The 16,436-nt window shown below is 50.2% G+C and overlaps 1 protein-coding gene across 15 annotated transcripts in view; it reads right to left on the minus strand.

The window, feature by feature from the left end:
• CACNA1G (calcium voltage-gated channel subunit alpha1 G) overlaps positions 1–16,436 on the minus strand; it is a 140,897-nt gene that overhangs the window by 67,817 nt on the left and 56,644 nt on the right. For all 15 annotated transcript variants that reach the window (XM_061455462.1, XM_061455460.1, XM_061455458.1 and 12 more), the window contains exons 5-10: positions 16,166–16,325; positions 14,039–14,330; positions 13,756–13,848; positions 11,420–12,230; positions 11,295–11,339; positions 9,577–9,941 (exon numbers count right to left, since the gene is read on the minus strand). In XM_061455462.1, the coding sequence (XP_061311446.1) occupies positions 9,577–9,941; positions 11,295–11,339; positions 11,420–12,230; positions 13,756–13,848; positions 14,039–14,330; positions 16,166–16,325 (1,766 nt within the window). The remainder of the gene's footprint in view (positions 1–9,576; positions 9,942–11,294; positions 11,340–11,419; positions 12,231–13,755; positions 13,849–14,038; positions 14,331–16,165; positions 16,326–16,436) is intronic.

Below are 16,436 nucleotides of genomic sequence, written 5' to 3' on the forward strand. Positions count from 1 at the left end.
GAGTTTGACAAACACCCCGAACATACAGCCCAAATCACCTCCTCGCTGATCTACAGCTAAGATACAAGTGCTCCAGCTTCCGATATTAAATTCAGCTCTGGTTTAAAAATCATATACCTATGGGAACGCTCGGACACAAAGTAATAAATAGGCCAAGAACTTATGTCAAGCTGCACTTCAGGACAATTTCAAATAGCTGAAAGTCTACATCAGTCACAAAAAAATGCCAACTCATTCATGAGAGCCCCAGCACTGAGGCAGGCTGTGCTGTTACCGTTACTGCAGCAATCCTGCTGGAAAGGAAATGTGTTCCTGGAAGCTTTCCTTCTCATCCATCATCACCACTAACCTGGGCCCTAAAGGCTGATTTCTACCCTCTGTTCTCCCTCTGTGACCGCGCTGCCAAATCTAACTGGCCCCAAAGGCACAGCCTGGTTAAATCCCTCGATGCGTGAGCAGCGCCTGGCATCTCCCACAAGCTGTGGCATCCCTTCCCCATGGGGGCTGACATGGAAAACCCAACCAGCCCCTGCAGGGATACTGTGCAATTAGCATGGATTAATGAAGCTTTGCACTTTGTGAGCACCTTCGGGTAGAAGATGTTATTCGGATGTATAAATCCGGATGGGAGGCACTGGCAGGACACAGTTGGGGAATGTGGGGAGCGCCAGGGGGGAGCAGCGCTTATGCTGCAACTGCCCCAGGATGCCCAGCATGTGCTGGATGGTCCATGACCAGCCCATGAAACATCCCTTGCAGCCCGCAAGAGCTCCAAATACTCCTGGCACTGGCACAGAAGGGCTATGGGTGTTGGTGCTATGGGTGGTGATGCTCGCCACCCACAGCAGCACCAGATCCATCCATCTCCCCCTGCTTCGTCCCAAAAAAGCCGCCTGGCCCCCCACTCTTCCTCCGCACGCGCTTCTCCACTTCCCTCACAGGAAACAGTTTTTAATATCCGAGACATCGGATGCCCACAATAAAAATGAAGAGTGTGATCTCCTGAACCAGAGCTGGGGGAGGGCTAGGCGAGCATCTGCTGGAAGCACGACACAACCAGACCCGCCTGAAATCGAGGAGCTATTTTGCTTTGGGAAACAACACATCCCCAAGCAGTTCAGACTGGGCGATGAGCATTCCTTGCAGGGTTTTTGCTGTGGAGCGCTCTTCCTTCCCCCAGGCCTCTTGCTCCCTCTCAGGGGGTCCCCAAGGGAAGCTCATGAGTCCCCTGCAACAGCTCCACATTCTCTTAAGGGACACATCACTGCAGCCAGTCCATGGGACCCCTGCCATGAGCACCAATGGGAACTATAGGTAAAACCAGAGGTGGGCCGAGATCATGATCCTGCCCAAAGGAATCACAGCCAGGCACTGGGGATTCAAACATTTCTGAGAATGATAGCTCAGAACTCCATGCAGACATAGATAATAAGACTCTTTATAAGATGTTTCTGCTCTAGAGAAACCACAAACATGTCCAAGATATCTTTCCTTAGACATCATTACAATACAGCAGGAAAGTGGTTTTTCTCTCCCATGGGGATGGAAATTGTCATCCCATCCCAAACAGGAATGCAGCATCTCACAACTGGCGAAGTGGAACACTTTGTACCCAAAACTTTGAAAGCTCTCCTCTGTTTCAGTCCCTATTCCCTTGCCCATTTGCTCTCTATCATAAATCAACTGAAATTAAAAAACATAAAAAAAAGTCAGCTTGAAGAGAACATGGAACTTTTTGTTCCCCAGCTGTTCCAATGGACATTTCAAATACCTCAGACAACTTATTCCAATAAATTATTCCTTTTTAAAGCCAGATCACTGAAACAGCTCCCCTCCCAAGCTTCAAGTTTGATAAACTGCCTTTTTCTGACAATAATCATCTAATCAAAACAATATTGACTAGCTGTAGATGTAATGCACCTGGGAGAGTCACTGATTTCTGGCACAAAACCCTCTCCACGGTTCCTTGCTGGGTGCGGAGGAACAGAGCAGCTTTCCCCTCTGAGGGGCAGCCAGAGCAGGTCGCATCCTTCCCTTGACTTACTTGGAAAACAAAGTCCTCCAGGACCTGCACTGGAAAGGGCATCTTGTGGGGATGCCTGGGGTTTCTTTGCAGCACCCTGATTCCCACCACCCCAATTACAGCACATCTGCCTCAGCTTCCCCATTAAAAGAAGAGTCTGCTAATTCTCTTGTCAGTAACAGCAACGACTTGTTAAAAGGAAAGCATCCTGCGATTAAATGAGCAATACCCAGAAAGAGCAAGATGCAAGTGCCATTCAGCTGTGTCACAAAACACCAGCTCTTCTGATGAGTCTTCGGTAAATACTGATTTCCGTTTCCAAGACATCTTGCCTTGCTGGACACACAGACGTGGTGTCCTGGATAAATCATTCCCTGTTAGCTCTCTGTTTGTGTAGTGTCGATTTGTTGATGTACCAAACAGCACATTGACAAGCTGTGGCAGCACATAAAATAGGAGCAGACAGCACAGCATCTCCCATCAACACCACGAGGCAAGCGAAGGCGGCGGGGAGGAGGTGAGCCACGAGCACCCATCCGGACACAGCCCTGCCTGGCAGGGTGTGAACCACACCGGTGAGGAGGGGATGCTCTGCACCCTGCCTTTGGGCAGGACTGCCTGGCACCAAGCCAGGCACTGCTATGGGGACAGGAAAAGGCAAGAGAGGATGTCCCCAGATACTAAACGTTGTGTTGAAGGGTATCACTGTGCTAGACTAGCGCCTTGCCCTTTTTCAGCATTCAGAAATAGGCTGTAACTCATTTCTTTCTCTTTTTTTCTTTAAGCGATGTACATGCTCATAAGTGAGGTTTCCAATGGCAGAAAGATGTGCTTCATTTCCACCTAGGCACAAGACAGTGGCATACGGTACTGCTTCCTGCGCCCCGGGCTCCAAGGTGTCTGCTGAGCAAGCATGGCTGCAGGCAATGAGTGGGAAAAAAGGTGAGAACAGGAGCCGGGGTTATTAAAAGCACAAACTCCGGTGGCTGCGTTCCCCAGTTCCTGAAAGACAAACCCTGCTGCATGATCAAGTGCAACCAAGGGCCCTGGCAGATGGTGCACAGGGTTTACGAGGCTTCTGCTCCTGCCCTCCTCCAGTCATGACCCACATAAGGCACAGGCTCTTCATCATCATCATCATCGCCATGGGAATGTTTGGTATGGATCCATCCATCCCCATTTCCCCCTTGCCCAGGAAGTGAGCTCCAGGCTGTGGCTGAGCCTGGTCTTGCCCAGCCCCTGCCCCAGGGGATGTCAGCACAAAAGAGCACAAGCACCCCAGGGTCTTTCCTCTCTGTCTTGCTAACAATGAAATTACATAGAAAAATCACTCTGTCTCACCACAGCACAAAGGGAGAGATGGGGATGGCCGCCCAGGAGGCAGATCCCTCCCGATCCTGAGGGCTCTGCTTCTGTGAGCGGATCCAGAAGACAGTGAAAACTTCTAACCCATTCAAACGGCTGCAGAATAAAACCCTTCTGAAATCATTACCATGGCAACCAAGGAAAAATAACACAGAAAGAAAATACTGACCTCAGCTATTTCACAGGAAACACCAACAACATTTTACTGACTCATCACTTGCAGACTTTTAAATATATATACATAAGAAAAGAATCAAATGGGTCACACAGAGATGCGATTTTCAACCTGACACTGGTCCATTAAGATCCTCACCACCCTCCTCGTGGGTGCAGACACACATGGGGTCTGCCTCAAAACAGGAGCCAAACCATGAATCTTGGGGCCAAACACAAGGAATTCTGATGAATGGAAGCAGCTATTAATTAACAAAATGAAGCGCCCTTTCTTTGCCCTCTTTCACACCTGATTCCCCATCATTTATAGCTCACGGCTGAGTCCTCAGTCAACTAACAAGCCTTCTGCATACCCTGCCCTCATTGCACCCACATTTTTTCCTCTATCTTTTTGCACCCACTGAGCCACAGCCATCCCGAAAAACACTTTGGTTCCCTTCAGTAAATACAGCTCCTCTTAGCTCCAGAGCCACTTGCTACTTTATAAATAGAAACCCAATCCACACATATTTTCAGTGATTACATTCATTGTCTTTGGGGCTCCTTAAAAGGCACTGGGCTTTAGCTATTGTCCTGGGTCCAGCAGTGTGAACCTGAGTCATGTTTAATCAGAGCCTGATAGACCGATATGCTCCCTCTTTTCATCCTTTGCCAAACTGGTTTAAGGAAACAGCAGCAGGATAGCAGAGGGTTTTGCTTTGCTCCTCCCGGAGGAAAGGGCAGCATGCTTGCTGCTCGGTGGGCTGGAGGACTGCTGGGAAGTTCAGGATTTAAAGGCATTTATTAAAAGGAAATTACTTTGACAGACAAGCGAACAAGTCCAGTTTCATCCCTTCACTGCATGGGAAAGGAAGATTTTTTTTTACGGGCTGAATGGAATGCTGCAAGAAAGGGATGAAAGCAGCTTTTCATTTGGAAATATCAGAGCTGTCTGCACAGGAGGGACTCCCCTTCCACCGCTGCTGCTGATCTCACCTTCAACCATTCTTCCCTGCTGATGTCCCTTCCCAACCCACACGTGCAGAAGGAAGGAGCTGAGTCTCATGGAAATGGCTCCTTCTGGTGCAATGCAAGACCTTCCTCTCTACCACATCCTTATTGAGCAGCCATGGCCAACAAATGAATTCCCTGGCCCTCACTGCCTGTAAGTGGCCATGTCCCCATGCACTTCTCTCTGCCTTCCGTCATCCCAAACCTGGGGTGCAAATAAGGGGACAAGCCCTGAGCATGATGGAGAAACTCATTACCCAACCCTGAAGGGACAATGCCATGAACCACCCCTGCCCAGGACCAGAAGCAGGACCTGCAGACCTCCCCCAAGCCCTGGCACTGAGCAATCTTTACTGCTCTCAAGAGGCACAGCAGATATTCCTGCCTGAACTCCTTATCTCTCTCAGCTCGAGATTTCTGGATTAGTATTATCCCAGAAAATGCAAGAAAAACATGAAGTAGCTCATCCATCTGCCCAGGTTTTGAAGGAGCTTAAGCGGAACAAAAGCTGCATTTCCACTTGGTCACACCTTGTAAGTACTTGAGATTTAAAGCCCTCTATTTCTAGTTAATCTAAACCAAGTTGGAAACTTATCTCCCCATTAGTACTTGAGAAGGACCAGGGGGAGGGAGGAAACAAAAACAGAGAGAGAAAAAGGCTGTCTCTGTAGGGCTCCTGTGCCGTTCTGCTGAACAGGGGTTTCTGATGCTGGTAACGCTATCTCTAATGCTGACAGGCTTCCAATGGGGAAAAGCTGATCGTTTCCTAGCATCAGCAAAAAACCAATTATAACAAAGAAATGAAATCCAGCAGAGACGAGGGAAAAAGTGCTCGGCTCCTGTCCTCGCTCCTACTGGGGGCTGAGCAGGATGGGAAGGGGCATCTGTGACAGCAGGGCAAAGCCATGGGCATCACCACATTGGGACCAACCTCTCCCAGGAGAGTCAGTGAATAAATGGACTTATCCCTGGGAAATCACCAACAATCAGCAATCAGGAGCACTTACAGACGAAAACATTTGTTGGTACAAGCTGAGGATACTCCAGAAGCTTGAGCTGAGTTTGCTGGCTCTCACCCAAGGGGAACAACCACAATAATCAAAGAAGGAGCAGAAAAACACCCGGCTATCTGCAGAGAGCAGCGATTTTTCATCCTCATGGGGATGAGGCAAGTTTCGAAAGCACACACATCATTTTCCTATTTCACTGAGCTCAAATCCCTTCTCAGCACTGCCTGAGCAGAGATAGCATAAAGGTATGGATGGCACCTGAAACAACAGCTGTAGTGATAGGATCTAAGGCAGCCCAAGTATTTCCAGCTTCTGAACTAAATTAACAGGAAAGGATTGAGGCTTACATCTCCCCATCCAGGCAGCTGAAGAAAACTTCAGTAGATGTCAAGGAATCCACATAGGCTCATCACTAAAGCATGCAGAGAACTGAATTATCTGATAAAAAAACCCATACACCTTCCAATTGCATGAAATCTCATTTTATTTTCCAATCATTCAGTCTGCAGAGCCAGAATAAAGTTTGCTTTATAGGCACAGCCCATTTTAAAAGGCTATGAGGGCCGTGGTACCCATGTATTTTGCCTGGCACGCTGGAAGAGCTTCTTGAGTGAGTCAATTAAAACACACGAGTTCCTACAAGACCTCATAAACCCTTTCAAATCACTGAGGAGCGGAAGAACCCCTCAGGTCTATAAAAAGAATTACCCCCAGTAACAAACAGAGAGCTGTTTTTTGAAGTCCTGGTGATTAACAGCTCTGATGACTTCCATTAGCGTTGACTTGACTCCTTCAGTCTCCAACAGCAATCTGTTAATAAGAGTAATTTCTGCTCAAGCAGGAGCTAATTGAATACAGCACGTGCGAATCTATAGGGCACCTCGTTTTCCTGCCGTGGGAGCACCCTATGAAGCTGTAGCACTGAGGAATGAAGTTGATGCTAGCTACAAACCCTGCTTTGGGCAAAGCCAGCAAACACCGAGGGAGGGAAAGCCTCACTGCACTGCCAAAGCTTTCATCTCTTGACTAAGAGTGGCTGGCACAGGGCTGGAGAGATGTGTAATGGAGTTAAACAGAGACATGGGATATGTACCAACATGGAAGTAAAGGTACCTCTAGGAAGAGAAGACAGTGCATGAGTGTGGGACCTTGTGAGCTCCCAGGAAGAGCCCGGAGCAGATGGAAGTTGTCCAGGATAATGCTGTCTCGTTGATCAGAGGGATGAATGCACATGCGTAAGCATCCTCCTGAATCACAGCCTAATGAATCAGATTCATACTGGGAAGCACCAAATTAGAACTTTCACCAGAGAGAAGAGTTGGGCTGCACTATTAAGGCCACAGCTGGAGTGAAGCAGCTGGGGTGCAGCATCAGTTTGCATAGGTCTATGATGCTCAGAGCCCCTGGTGCAGCACCAGCTGCTGCCTGGATATGGGACAGGTCTTTGAGTCACTGCACTCACAAGAAACAACTCAAAAGAGGTGCAAGAGATACCAAAACTATCTTACAATCGATTCCCTTCCTTCCTGACCTGGAGGCTTGACACAGATCCAGATGCATGAAAGAAGCCAAAATTTAGATGCCCTGGATTGAACTGATGTGGAACCATGAAGGTTGGAGGGGACACGGTGTTGCCCACAATCACCCTATGCAGCCAGGCAAGGGTGAGCCACTGCAGCTCATCTCTGGGTCCTGCACATCCTTCTCTAGTGCAAGTGTGTCCTCTTCTCTCCAGAAAGGTGCTGGTAAACAAGGCTTTTGACATAGCACCTTAAACCATGTCCTGGAAGCATTTATCCTAATACAGCCCAGGGTGCCAGAGTGCTCATGGTAATATTCATTAAATAAGCAGAGAGCTTAATATAGAAAACCATGGAGTCAAGTACTCTTCAAGCCCCCTCATATCTTTGCAAACATCAGCCAATGAAGATAAATGTGGCGTGGCTCGTCACTTGCACGCTCTTCTAGCAGAAAAAAGTCGCATTTCAGTGTTTATAATCTCTGCAGCAAGGCCTGGTCCAGCATTCCTTCCCTCTAATTCCTGCTCTCATAACTGTCAGATTATGAAACTGCAGACTATAAGCCTCCAGAATTTACAGAAAAACACCTCTCTGCTCTCTGCTGCCACTTTGAGCAGATGAACTAATAAAAACAAGCTCTGCTATTCACTCCAAATGCCTGGGAGAAAGGAATCTGGAACAGTAGTAGCTTCAAAAATACCGTCAAAGCAAGCAACCACCCACAGCATCTGGAGTCCCCCCACGCTTATCTGCTCCTTTCACCTTCTTACCCGGAAACCACCACAGAAATCTGTCACTTCCCACCCAGCTGCAATGCTGGGGACTCACCACTGGCCAGGGCAGAGGCCAGCATCCCGCTGCCCCATTTCCCACAAGCCAAAGAATTAAGGAGCTGTGTTGCCTTTAGGGTGTTTGATGATGGAGCTTGCTCAGCCACGCATCCGCACGGTGATGTACATGTAGGGTGGGAGCCTACACCAGCATCTCCCAAAGATGCTCCTGATAAAGGGCAACAAACCTTAACAATCCCCGCCTTGAACAGACACAGGGGATCTGCTTTCACCCTTCAGCCAAGGAAGGAATATGATTGTTCATTGGTTCCTGTGAGCCACCTCCCCCCCAGGTTCTTAGGAGATTATCTTCCTGCTATTATTAAATAAAGGTGGAATCACTCCCTTGCAGAGCTCCCACCAAGGGCAGCACATGAAGGTGAAACCTGCAGGACTGGAGAGCGCATCGCTGTTTAATGTGTACTGAAAACAACGGGTAGCCAGCCAGACTGTATTAGGACGTCAGGGAGAGGGTGCTGGCTGGAAGGGACACATTGAGCACAGCCATGTCTCCCTGGTGTTCGGTCATTGAGGCATTAATGCCACAGCGGGACACAGGAACTTGGGGTCGATCTTCAGCCACCACCACTGCCACTGTGGGAGAAACACCTCTGCATGCAACGAGCCCCTGCAAACATGAAACATGCCAGGAAGGGAGAAGAGTAAAAAGCCACCGCTGAGGATATGAGGGAGGTCCCAGCAAAGGCCAGCTCTGGGATAGGGGTGGCTGTATCTGTCTGGGAGAGGAGATGTCTGGCATCCCAGGAGCAGCACCATGCTGGTCAGTGGGAGCCCTTGAACATTGCAGGAGTACCTAACAAGGTTTTGCAGCATCTCAGCGTCTCTGCTAATAAACTCATCACCCCAAATACAAAGTGAGCACCTGCAGCACCAAGCCACCTGATGCCTGCAGCAGGACCAGAGGCACCATGCCAGGCATGCTGCCAGCAGCATGCCACAAAACCCTCATGAGACCAGACCCTGCAAAAGCCTCCCTGAAAGCAGAGCTCTTGTCATCCTTATGGAGATGTTTCAAGAGGAATGTAGCAACTCCTTTTCTTAATGACTATATATAGCGAAAAGCTCTGCTAGGTGACAAGTGTGCGAGAGGCTGGAACAGAGGCAGGCTCTTGTCTGCAAGGACTCAGATAATCAAGCAGAGGAATAGCCAGAGATGAGTCTATTTTGGACTATTGCTGGCGCGTTCACAGGGAAGCAAAGGAATTTGTTACCTCCTCTCCAGGGACTGCAAATTCAATAGGCTTCCCTGCCTGCTGCTGCACTGACCCCAGAGCCTGCAGCCAACACTGCTGGGCTGGCACAAACCCAGTGGCAAACAGCTGGTGCCTCTCCTTGGGCTCTGCACCACAGAACCCAGCAGGGCATGGTGCTGATGGCCATCTCGGCACAGTGCTGAACATCCCTGTCAGGGCTGGGATGCAGGAGGTCACATAGCCAGGTACCAGCTGGCCAGCTGGGGTGATTGCTGCTGCCCCTGCCTGCAAGCTAAAAGCATACTCAGAGAGAAAAAGCCAGCCCTGCTTTGTCCTGAGACCTTTCCTACAGCATCCCAATGCCTTTCACCCTCCCGCTGGCAGATGGATTCAGACCCACATCACCGCTCACACCCCCGCTGTGCCAAGAGCCACTGTTACAGCACTCACCTGCTCATGGTACTCGATCCCCATGCTCAGTGTGTTGATGAGAATGGCCACCATGATGCCACGGCCAAAATACTTGCTGTCCACGATCTTGCGGAAGGTCTCGCACACCATGTGCCAGAAGGCCAGCACCCGGCTTGCTCTCCTGGCACGGGCTCTGCCCCGCTGCGGGTCCCGCTGGTCGCTGTAGTGAGCATCCTGCGTGAACTCGTAGACCCCATCGCTGTCCGAGTCGGCTGTCTCGTTGTCCGTCAGCTCGGCTTCACTCGCCAGCGCCTTGAGGCAGTAGGGACAGCTCTCGGGGCTGCAGGAGCCACCGTCCAGCTTGGTGCAGGGGCTGGAGATCTTGCAGGAGCTTTGGCAGGGCCCTGAAATGCCAGTGGGGCAGGGGCATGGCAGCCCGTCAGCCATAGGAGCAACCCCCAGTCCCCATTAGCACCAAGCTGATGCCCTTGACACGACAGGCATTTCCTAATGGGAAAAGGGCTCCTGCTGGGTTAAAGAGTCCTAGGCAAAACCTGAGCTCCCCAAGTGCCTTCTCCCTAGTAACAGTTCTCCGCTCTTTGCTGTCCCCAGGCAGATAGAGCTGTCCAGGACCCTAAGCTCACCTTGTTACACCTCTGGCCATTATGGCTAGGAGAAAGTGATCATCTCTCTGGCCCTGGCAGGCTCTGGGCTGTAATTATCAGCAGCACTGCTGTAGCAGCCTCCTTTCCTGCTCCCGCTGTTTGCCGCTGCTCGGAAATCATCAGCTTCCCCCTCCATGTGCTGCCCTCAACAGCAGCTCCCAGCTGCCAGGTGGCTCCCTGGTGACAATACCAGCAGGATATTCCCCCCGTATCCCACCATCTGGCCAAGGGGAAAGGCTATCTGCAAAGCACGTGCTTGACTCCTGCACAGCAGCATGCAGCAGTGAGAATAAAACCCCGGCGATAAAGCAACTCAGAGCCCAGCTCTGTGTGCTCAGCCTCTGGGCTGGGGACCTGACTTGGTCTCTTCCCTGCACAGCTCCTCCCTGGAAAGGTCAATGCTACTGCGGTGGGATGGAAAAGGAATTCAGTGTCTGGGAAAGCCTGGCCAGAAATGCTGCTTGGAGGCTGAGAGGGTTTGGATTAGACTGGCCCAAGCTTCCAAACCTCAGGATGTGGAGGGGGAAAGAGCATCTAGCAGTGAAGGTATGAAACCCCTGATCCAGGAAAGCTGCATTCAGTGCCTGGCTCTGCTATGGGCTTCCTGAGCAAATCACAGATTATTAATACTCAGCATCTGCAACTGCCATTGAGCAAAGCAGACACTTGATCTCCCCAACCCTCGTGTGCCATAGGGAGCAGAGCTACTCAGTGCTCAGGGATGTGCTGGGACTCAGATCTGCAGGGTGCCCATCCCCAGGCTCTGCAGCAAGTGGTGGGCAGTGCAGCCACCTCCAGCCCCTGCATTTCAGCAAGGAATGTGACCATTTGGAAGCAGCCAGGCCCAGTGTCGAGGCCAGGTCCAGCTGATTTGGGAAGTGGTGATCCCTGTAATTGCAGATTGTTATTTTGGGGAGAAGAAATTAATTGCAGAATAAATTGATTTGGGGGATGGGAAAGAAAATGGGTTCAATGAAAACATCAGTTTCCCTTGGATCCTTGCAAGTATGAAATCTAGGATGCTGAAAACTCTCTGCTGATTTTGGCTATAAAAACACATTAGGTAGGTCAGAAGGTTTCTGTTGGCCTCACCTGGAAAGCTATCGCCTTTCTCTGTAACGTGGACTGAAAAGAACCCTGCAGAAAGAGAAATAAATCAGGTCACAGCTTGTATTTCTATAAGGCAACCCTACACTGACACCCAGCCCCAGGCTCACCCGCGCTCTGTGTCTCCAGCAGCTTGTGCATGGTGCTGTACGGCCCCGGTGGGATATTGAGGCTTGTCAAGGTGCTGCTCCCACCACCAACAGCTGCCTCCCCAAGGTTCTTCTCCTTCAGCATCTCATGGGAGGTACTGGGGTGCACCGTGGGGTACACTTTGCTGCCCACAATGTTCTTGGGGATCCCCTCAGGGCTTGGCAAGCCAAGGCCTGGCTGTGGAAGGGATGATCGGCAGCGCACCGGCTCGAAGTGGCAGTCAGCATGGTAGATGCTGTGGACAGACTCGGTGTTGCTGGGAGCAGCACTGGGGGCCCCATGGGCAGTTGATGCCGTAGGGGGGAGCATCAACCGGTTGGTCCCATTGTGAAGTGAGCTGGTCTCCACATCGCTGATCTCGGGGCTGGCACGAGGTGCCCGCAGGTTCCCATTGCCCAGGTGATAGTGGTGGTGATGGTGATGATGGTGGTGGATGAGGTGGTGCACTGAGGACCTCTTCCTCCTCCGGTGCTTCCTGGCATGCCGGTCAGACCCTGCTTTGCTCGTGGGGCTGGCGAGGAAACCCATCCTCACCCCCGCCACCCGGTAGAGCTCCACGAGCTGCTTGCTGCCTTTACGGACAATGTAAACCAAGTACTTGAGGAGTTCATCGTAGCAGCTGCCTGGCTCTGAAAAGCTGGCGAGGGTGCTGGCATTGGACAGGTAGCGCACGCGCTGCTCCTTCATCAGCTGGCTCTCACGCTGCTTCGTCTCGGAGAACTGTGTTGCTATCACCACCAGGCAGAGGTTGATCATGAAGAAGGAGCCCACCTAAGGGGAACAGGAGCCATCAGCCAGCTTTGCTGATGGAGCAAACCCCATCCAGCCCCGTCCCCTCCATCACCCAACGGGGACCATCAGCCAGCACCATGGGGGGGACTGAGTCACCCCCAAAACCCCCACCCCAAGGACTTGCACACCAGCGCTCCACGGAGCACGTCAGAGATCAAAGACGAGAGGAGATTATTGTGACAAAAAGCTTTTGCTCTTTTAAGATGATGTTTTTCTCTCCCTGCAGACAGCGGTTGTAATTATCACAATTAGTGGCATTACTGATGAATGCATCGAGGCTTCTTGATAGGAACGTTCTTCCTGGCAGAGTCAGGGCAGGCTGCAAGCAGATCCCTTTCCCCTGCTAACGGGATTTGCGGGTGACTGTTACGCAAGGGCATCAGCGGGCTGTACCCACAGCCGGAGGGTTTATTTCCAGCCAGGGTTTCATGAGGTTCTGCCTTCTGCAGAGCCCAGCCTGGATCACAGGGAATTACTGACATGCTAACGGACTATCACATACTGTTAATGTTACTCACACGGCATCTGGAAAAGCACTGATTGTCCTTCCTCCCCGCCATTTCGGCGATGTTGAGAGCAAGAGATGGTTTCTTTTCTGGGGAAGCTATTAGATGAGCCAGAAAAACCATCATGGACTAAACGACCTCCTATCTTCTCTCATCAGGGTTTGAGTCCTGGTTTGATGAGGAGCAGAAATCCCCACAATGGCCTAATGGACAACGTGCAACTATTTTGCTGGGCTTAGTCAAATTAGAAAGCAAGAAAGGGACTCATCTCACTTATCTCAGGTACATCCGAGTGAGACACCTAATGATCCTTTAGAGTCAAGAGAGAAATAGGCACATCAAGTCTGCAATGCATCTAATTTATTTTGGATGTCTACCTTTGGAGGAGATGAATCACTCCCTCAAAGCACCTATTTTTCTCCCTTGACTATAAAGACAGTCTATACAATGAGTTCAGCCAGTCAGAGCAGTCAATTCTGCTTGCATGGATGAAGCCCTTCATGGAGCCCACCCCACAGATACTCTTTGTTGGCTCTGTTGTGTGTGGTCTCGGATGATGCTGTGACATGTGGGTGGGCTGTGGGCAGTAATCTCTTCCCTCCTTTCTTAATGTGCTCTCTGAAGTTTGGGATTGTTTCCCTGAAATGTCCTCTATGTCCCTGTCCTTCAACATAGGGAATTTCTGGGAAGCCTCCTCCCCTTCCAGAGCTCAAAACCTGACTGGGGGAAATTTGCCTGCTTTAAAACTTAAATTCAAGGTGGCAACTAAGGGAGAGAACTGTGGAGCACAGCAGAAATGTTTCTACCACAGCTTAAGCACATCTTTCCTTCCTTTATGTTCACAGCAAAACCCAGCTGCAATACAGTGTATTTAAGCTGCACATCTTCCAGGAGGGTGGTTTCTACATTAGCTTTTATATTCACTGCATTATCTGCCCTGTTCCTCTGGGTCACTCCACATGCCAGGAAGACGCCCATGTTCCCCTAAGGCCACTCACAATGATCAGGAGGATGAAGTAGATGAAGTTGTAGAAGGAGTGTGCATCCATGACAAAGTACATGATGTCCACCCAACCTTCCAGTGTGATGACCTGGTGGAGACAGGAAGGGAAAATGAACCTGTCAACACTCAGTTACAACACCAAGAGCACAAGCAACGTTTCTCCTGGCTGAGTCACTTCTGACCACCCCACAGCTGGTCTTGGTGCAGTACAAGACACTGAAGAGCCAAATCCTGCTCCTGCCAATGCCAATCACCACATTATAGCTGCCCGTGCCCACCTGAAATATCGCAATCCAGGCATAGCCGATGTTATCAAAGTTGATGGCTCCCTTGAAGGGGTTGTGCTCCCCGGCGGAGCAGTTGGTGTAATACTGGTTCCAATTGACACAGGATGTGTTGGTGGTGTCGTTGTAGGAATAATAATCCAGGGTGCACTCAAGACCCTCTTCCCTCCGAGTTGGGATACTCCGGCAGTAGCGCATCCCATTCTCCCTGGGCTGGGAGCAGATGAAAGGATTCTCATCTTCGTTCTCTGTCTGGTAGTATCGCTCCAAATCCACCGTGTAGGGGCTGAAAGAGTCCAGACAGGGCTGGGGTTTGCACACTGATTGCAGGCAGTCTGGCAAGGTACCAACTGTGACAGCAAAGTCCAACATCTGTTATTATGGATCTCAAAGCTTTGAAAGGGACCTTCTCAGACTTTCTGTAGCCCCACTGGGTGAGATGATGTCAATAACTGGTTTTGGGAAACTGAGGCAGGTGCACTTGGCCACTCAGCAACCTCTCTGATGACACTGTTAATAGTAACCCATCTGGAAGTGCTCTGACTTTGACTTAAGGGGACTAAGAGCAGGATTCAGCCCAGCAGGGCTTCACTGAAATGCCTTTGCTGCAGTAAGATGGAAATCAGTCGATTTAAGCTCCTGTATCTCCTGTCCTCCTGAAAAGGCTGAGAATTGCTTGGGAAGACTCTATGTACAAGGACCTCCCAAGCTTACTAAAAACCAGAGACAGGGCCTTCATCTGCATGTCACAGTGCCTGTTCACTGCAAAGATAAGCTCTAAACTCCCTCTGAGGGTGGCCTTACCACAGCAAACACTCTTCAGGGAAATAAAACAACCCATGGCCAGCCAGAAACTGGCTTCTTGCTCTGCACACAGCTATCTCCTTAAAGCTGCCAAGACTCCCACTAAAGCTTGCAAAGATATTTTTAAGCCTAGTTCAGCCTGGTTAATTCCTGCAGAATTGCCTTTAATACCCCTCAAAGCTTATCTAAACCCCTGGAACTCTAGCTCAATTAAACAGCACCCAAACCTGTGGCTCTATTGGATTTACTCAGTGGTGAGGCAGTGCCCCTGCTCTGCTGCCATTTACTTAACAGGGACGTGCCCTGGAAATGACTCTTCCAACTGCCCTTTGAGGCATGATCTACAGGAGGGGTGGCATTGATTAGGAGGTGTGTGGGAGAGGATAAAAGGCACATCATGCCAGCTCCAGACCCGAGAGCCAGCCCAGCCACAGCATCAGCATCATGATCTTGCTGTGCACAAGAAAGAGGTTTTGGCATTACAGAGCATCTCCATCCAGGTATGGATGTAGCTGGATCAACTCCAGGGAGTCAGCTGAAAGGTGGTGACAGGGGTGTTGGAGCTTGGTCGAGCAGCCATCAAGCTCTTGCAGTTACCTGCCCTTCTCCTATCATTCAGAGGGAGGGAGATGCTGGGATAAAGCAGGTAGGTAGGAGAACAGGTATGGAAATTCCAGTCTCAAAGAGGCTGATGGCCATTGGATATTTCAACCATTGTTCCAATGTTCCTACACCTGGCAAGCTGGCTGGCCAGGAAACTGGGTGCTGCAAAACTCCGTTTGATCCCTATAGTTCTCTTTGCCTTAATATCCAGGGATCTGAGAAAAAGGACACTTTGGGACTATCTCTTGCTCTGAGACTGAGAAGGATCTAGCATCTCAAAATATGGCAGCTCCAGTAGCTTTCCCCTGGGGTTTAGGTGGGACTACAAACACCATACCAATAACTACCACCAGCTGCTGAATGGGACTCAGCCCTCAGATTCCCAATAAATGCAGAAGAGGTCACACATTAATGACATGTTGAACTTAGAAAGCCTGAACTCTTGTTCTCAAGGGGGTTTTGTTGATTCTTATCAATTAGAGAGGTTCCTGAGTGCTCGCTGAGGGTTTAAGAACAGTCCTGCAGGACTTGAATGACAAACTGTCACAGCTCCCTGTGTGTCCTGGCCATGTGTGCCTGAGCAGCACTTGTGGTGGCATTTAGGAGCAGGGAGCATTTAGAGAAGACGAAGGCTTTTTAATGGATATCCTTAACTCCTGAAGGGACAGACTCGCCCAAGCTGCAGAGACACTTCTGCTGCCCACACAGACTCACATGCTGAAGTTCTCGGGGAGGAAGCAGCGGTTCCTGAGCAAACCTGCCCACAGCTGGACTCCCACAATGCCAAAGATGAAGAAGACGAAGAAGCAGAGGAGGAGGACGTTCCCCAGCATGGGCAGTGTGTCCAAAAGAAGCGTCACCAGGATGCGCATACCTGAAGCGAAAAGCCCACGCTGAGTTTTCTTATTCCAGCTCTGTCCTCCTGACCTTTTCCTTTCCATCCATACTTTTCCTTGCACTGCCTTCCCAACCACCATCCTTGTCA

The sequence above is a fragment of the Pezoporus flaviventris genome, unplaced genomic scaffold (genome assembly GCF_033815535.1).
Source record: "Pezoporus flaviventris isolate CSIRO_AGI_PZ_B2104156 unplaced genomic scaffold, CSIRO_AGI_Pfla_v1 ptg000020l, whole genome shotgun sequence".
In the NCBI taxonomy this organism is placed as follows: Eukaryota; Metazoa; Chordata; class Aves; order Psittaciformes; family Psittacidae; genus Pezoporus; species Pezoporus flaviventris.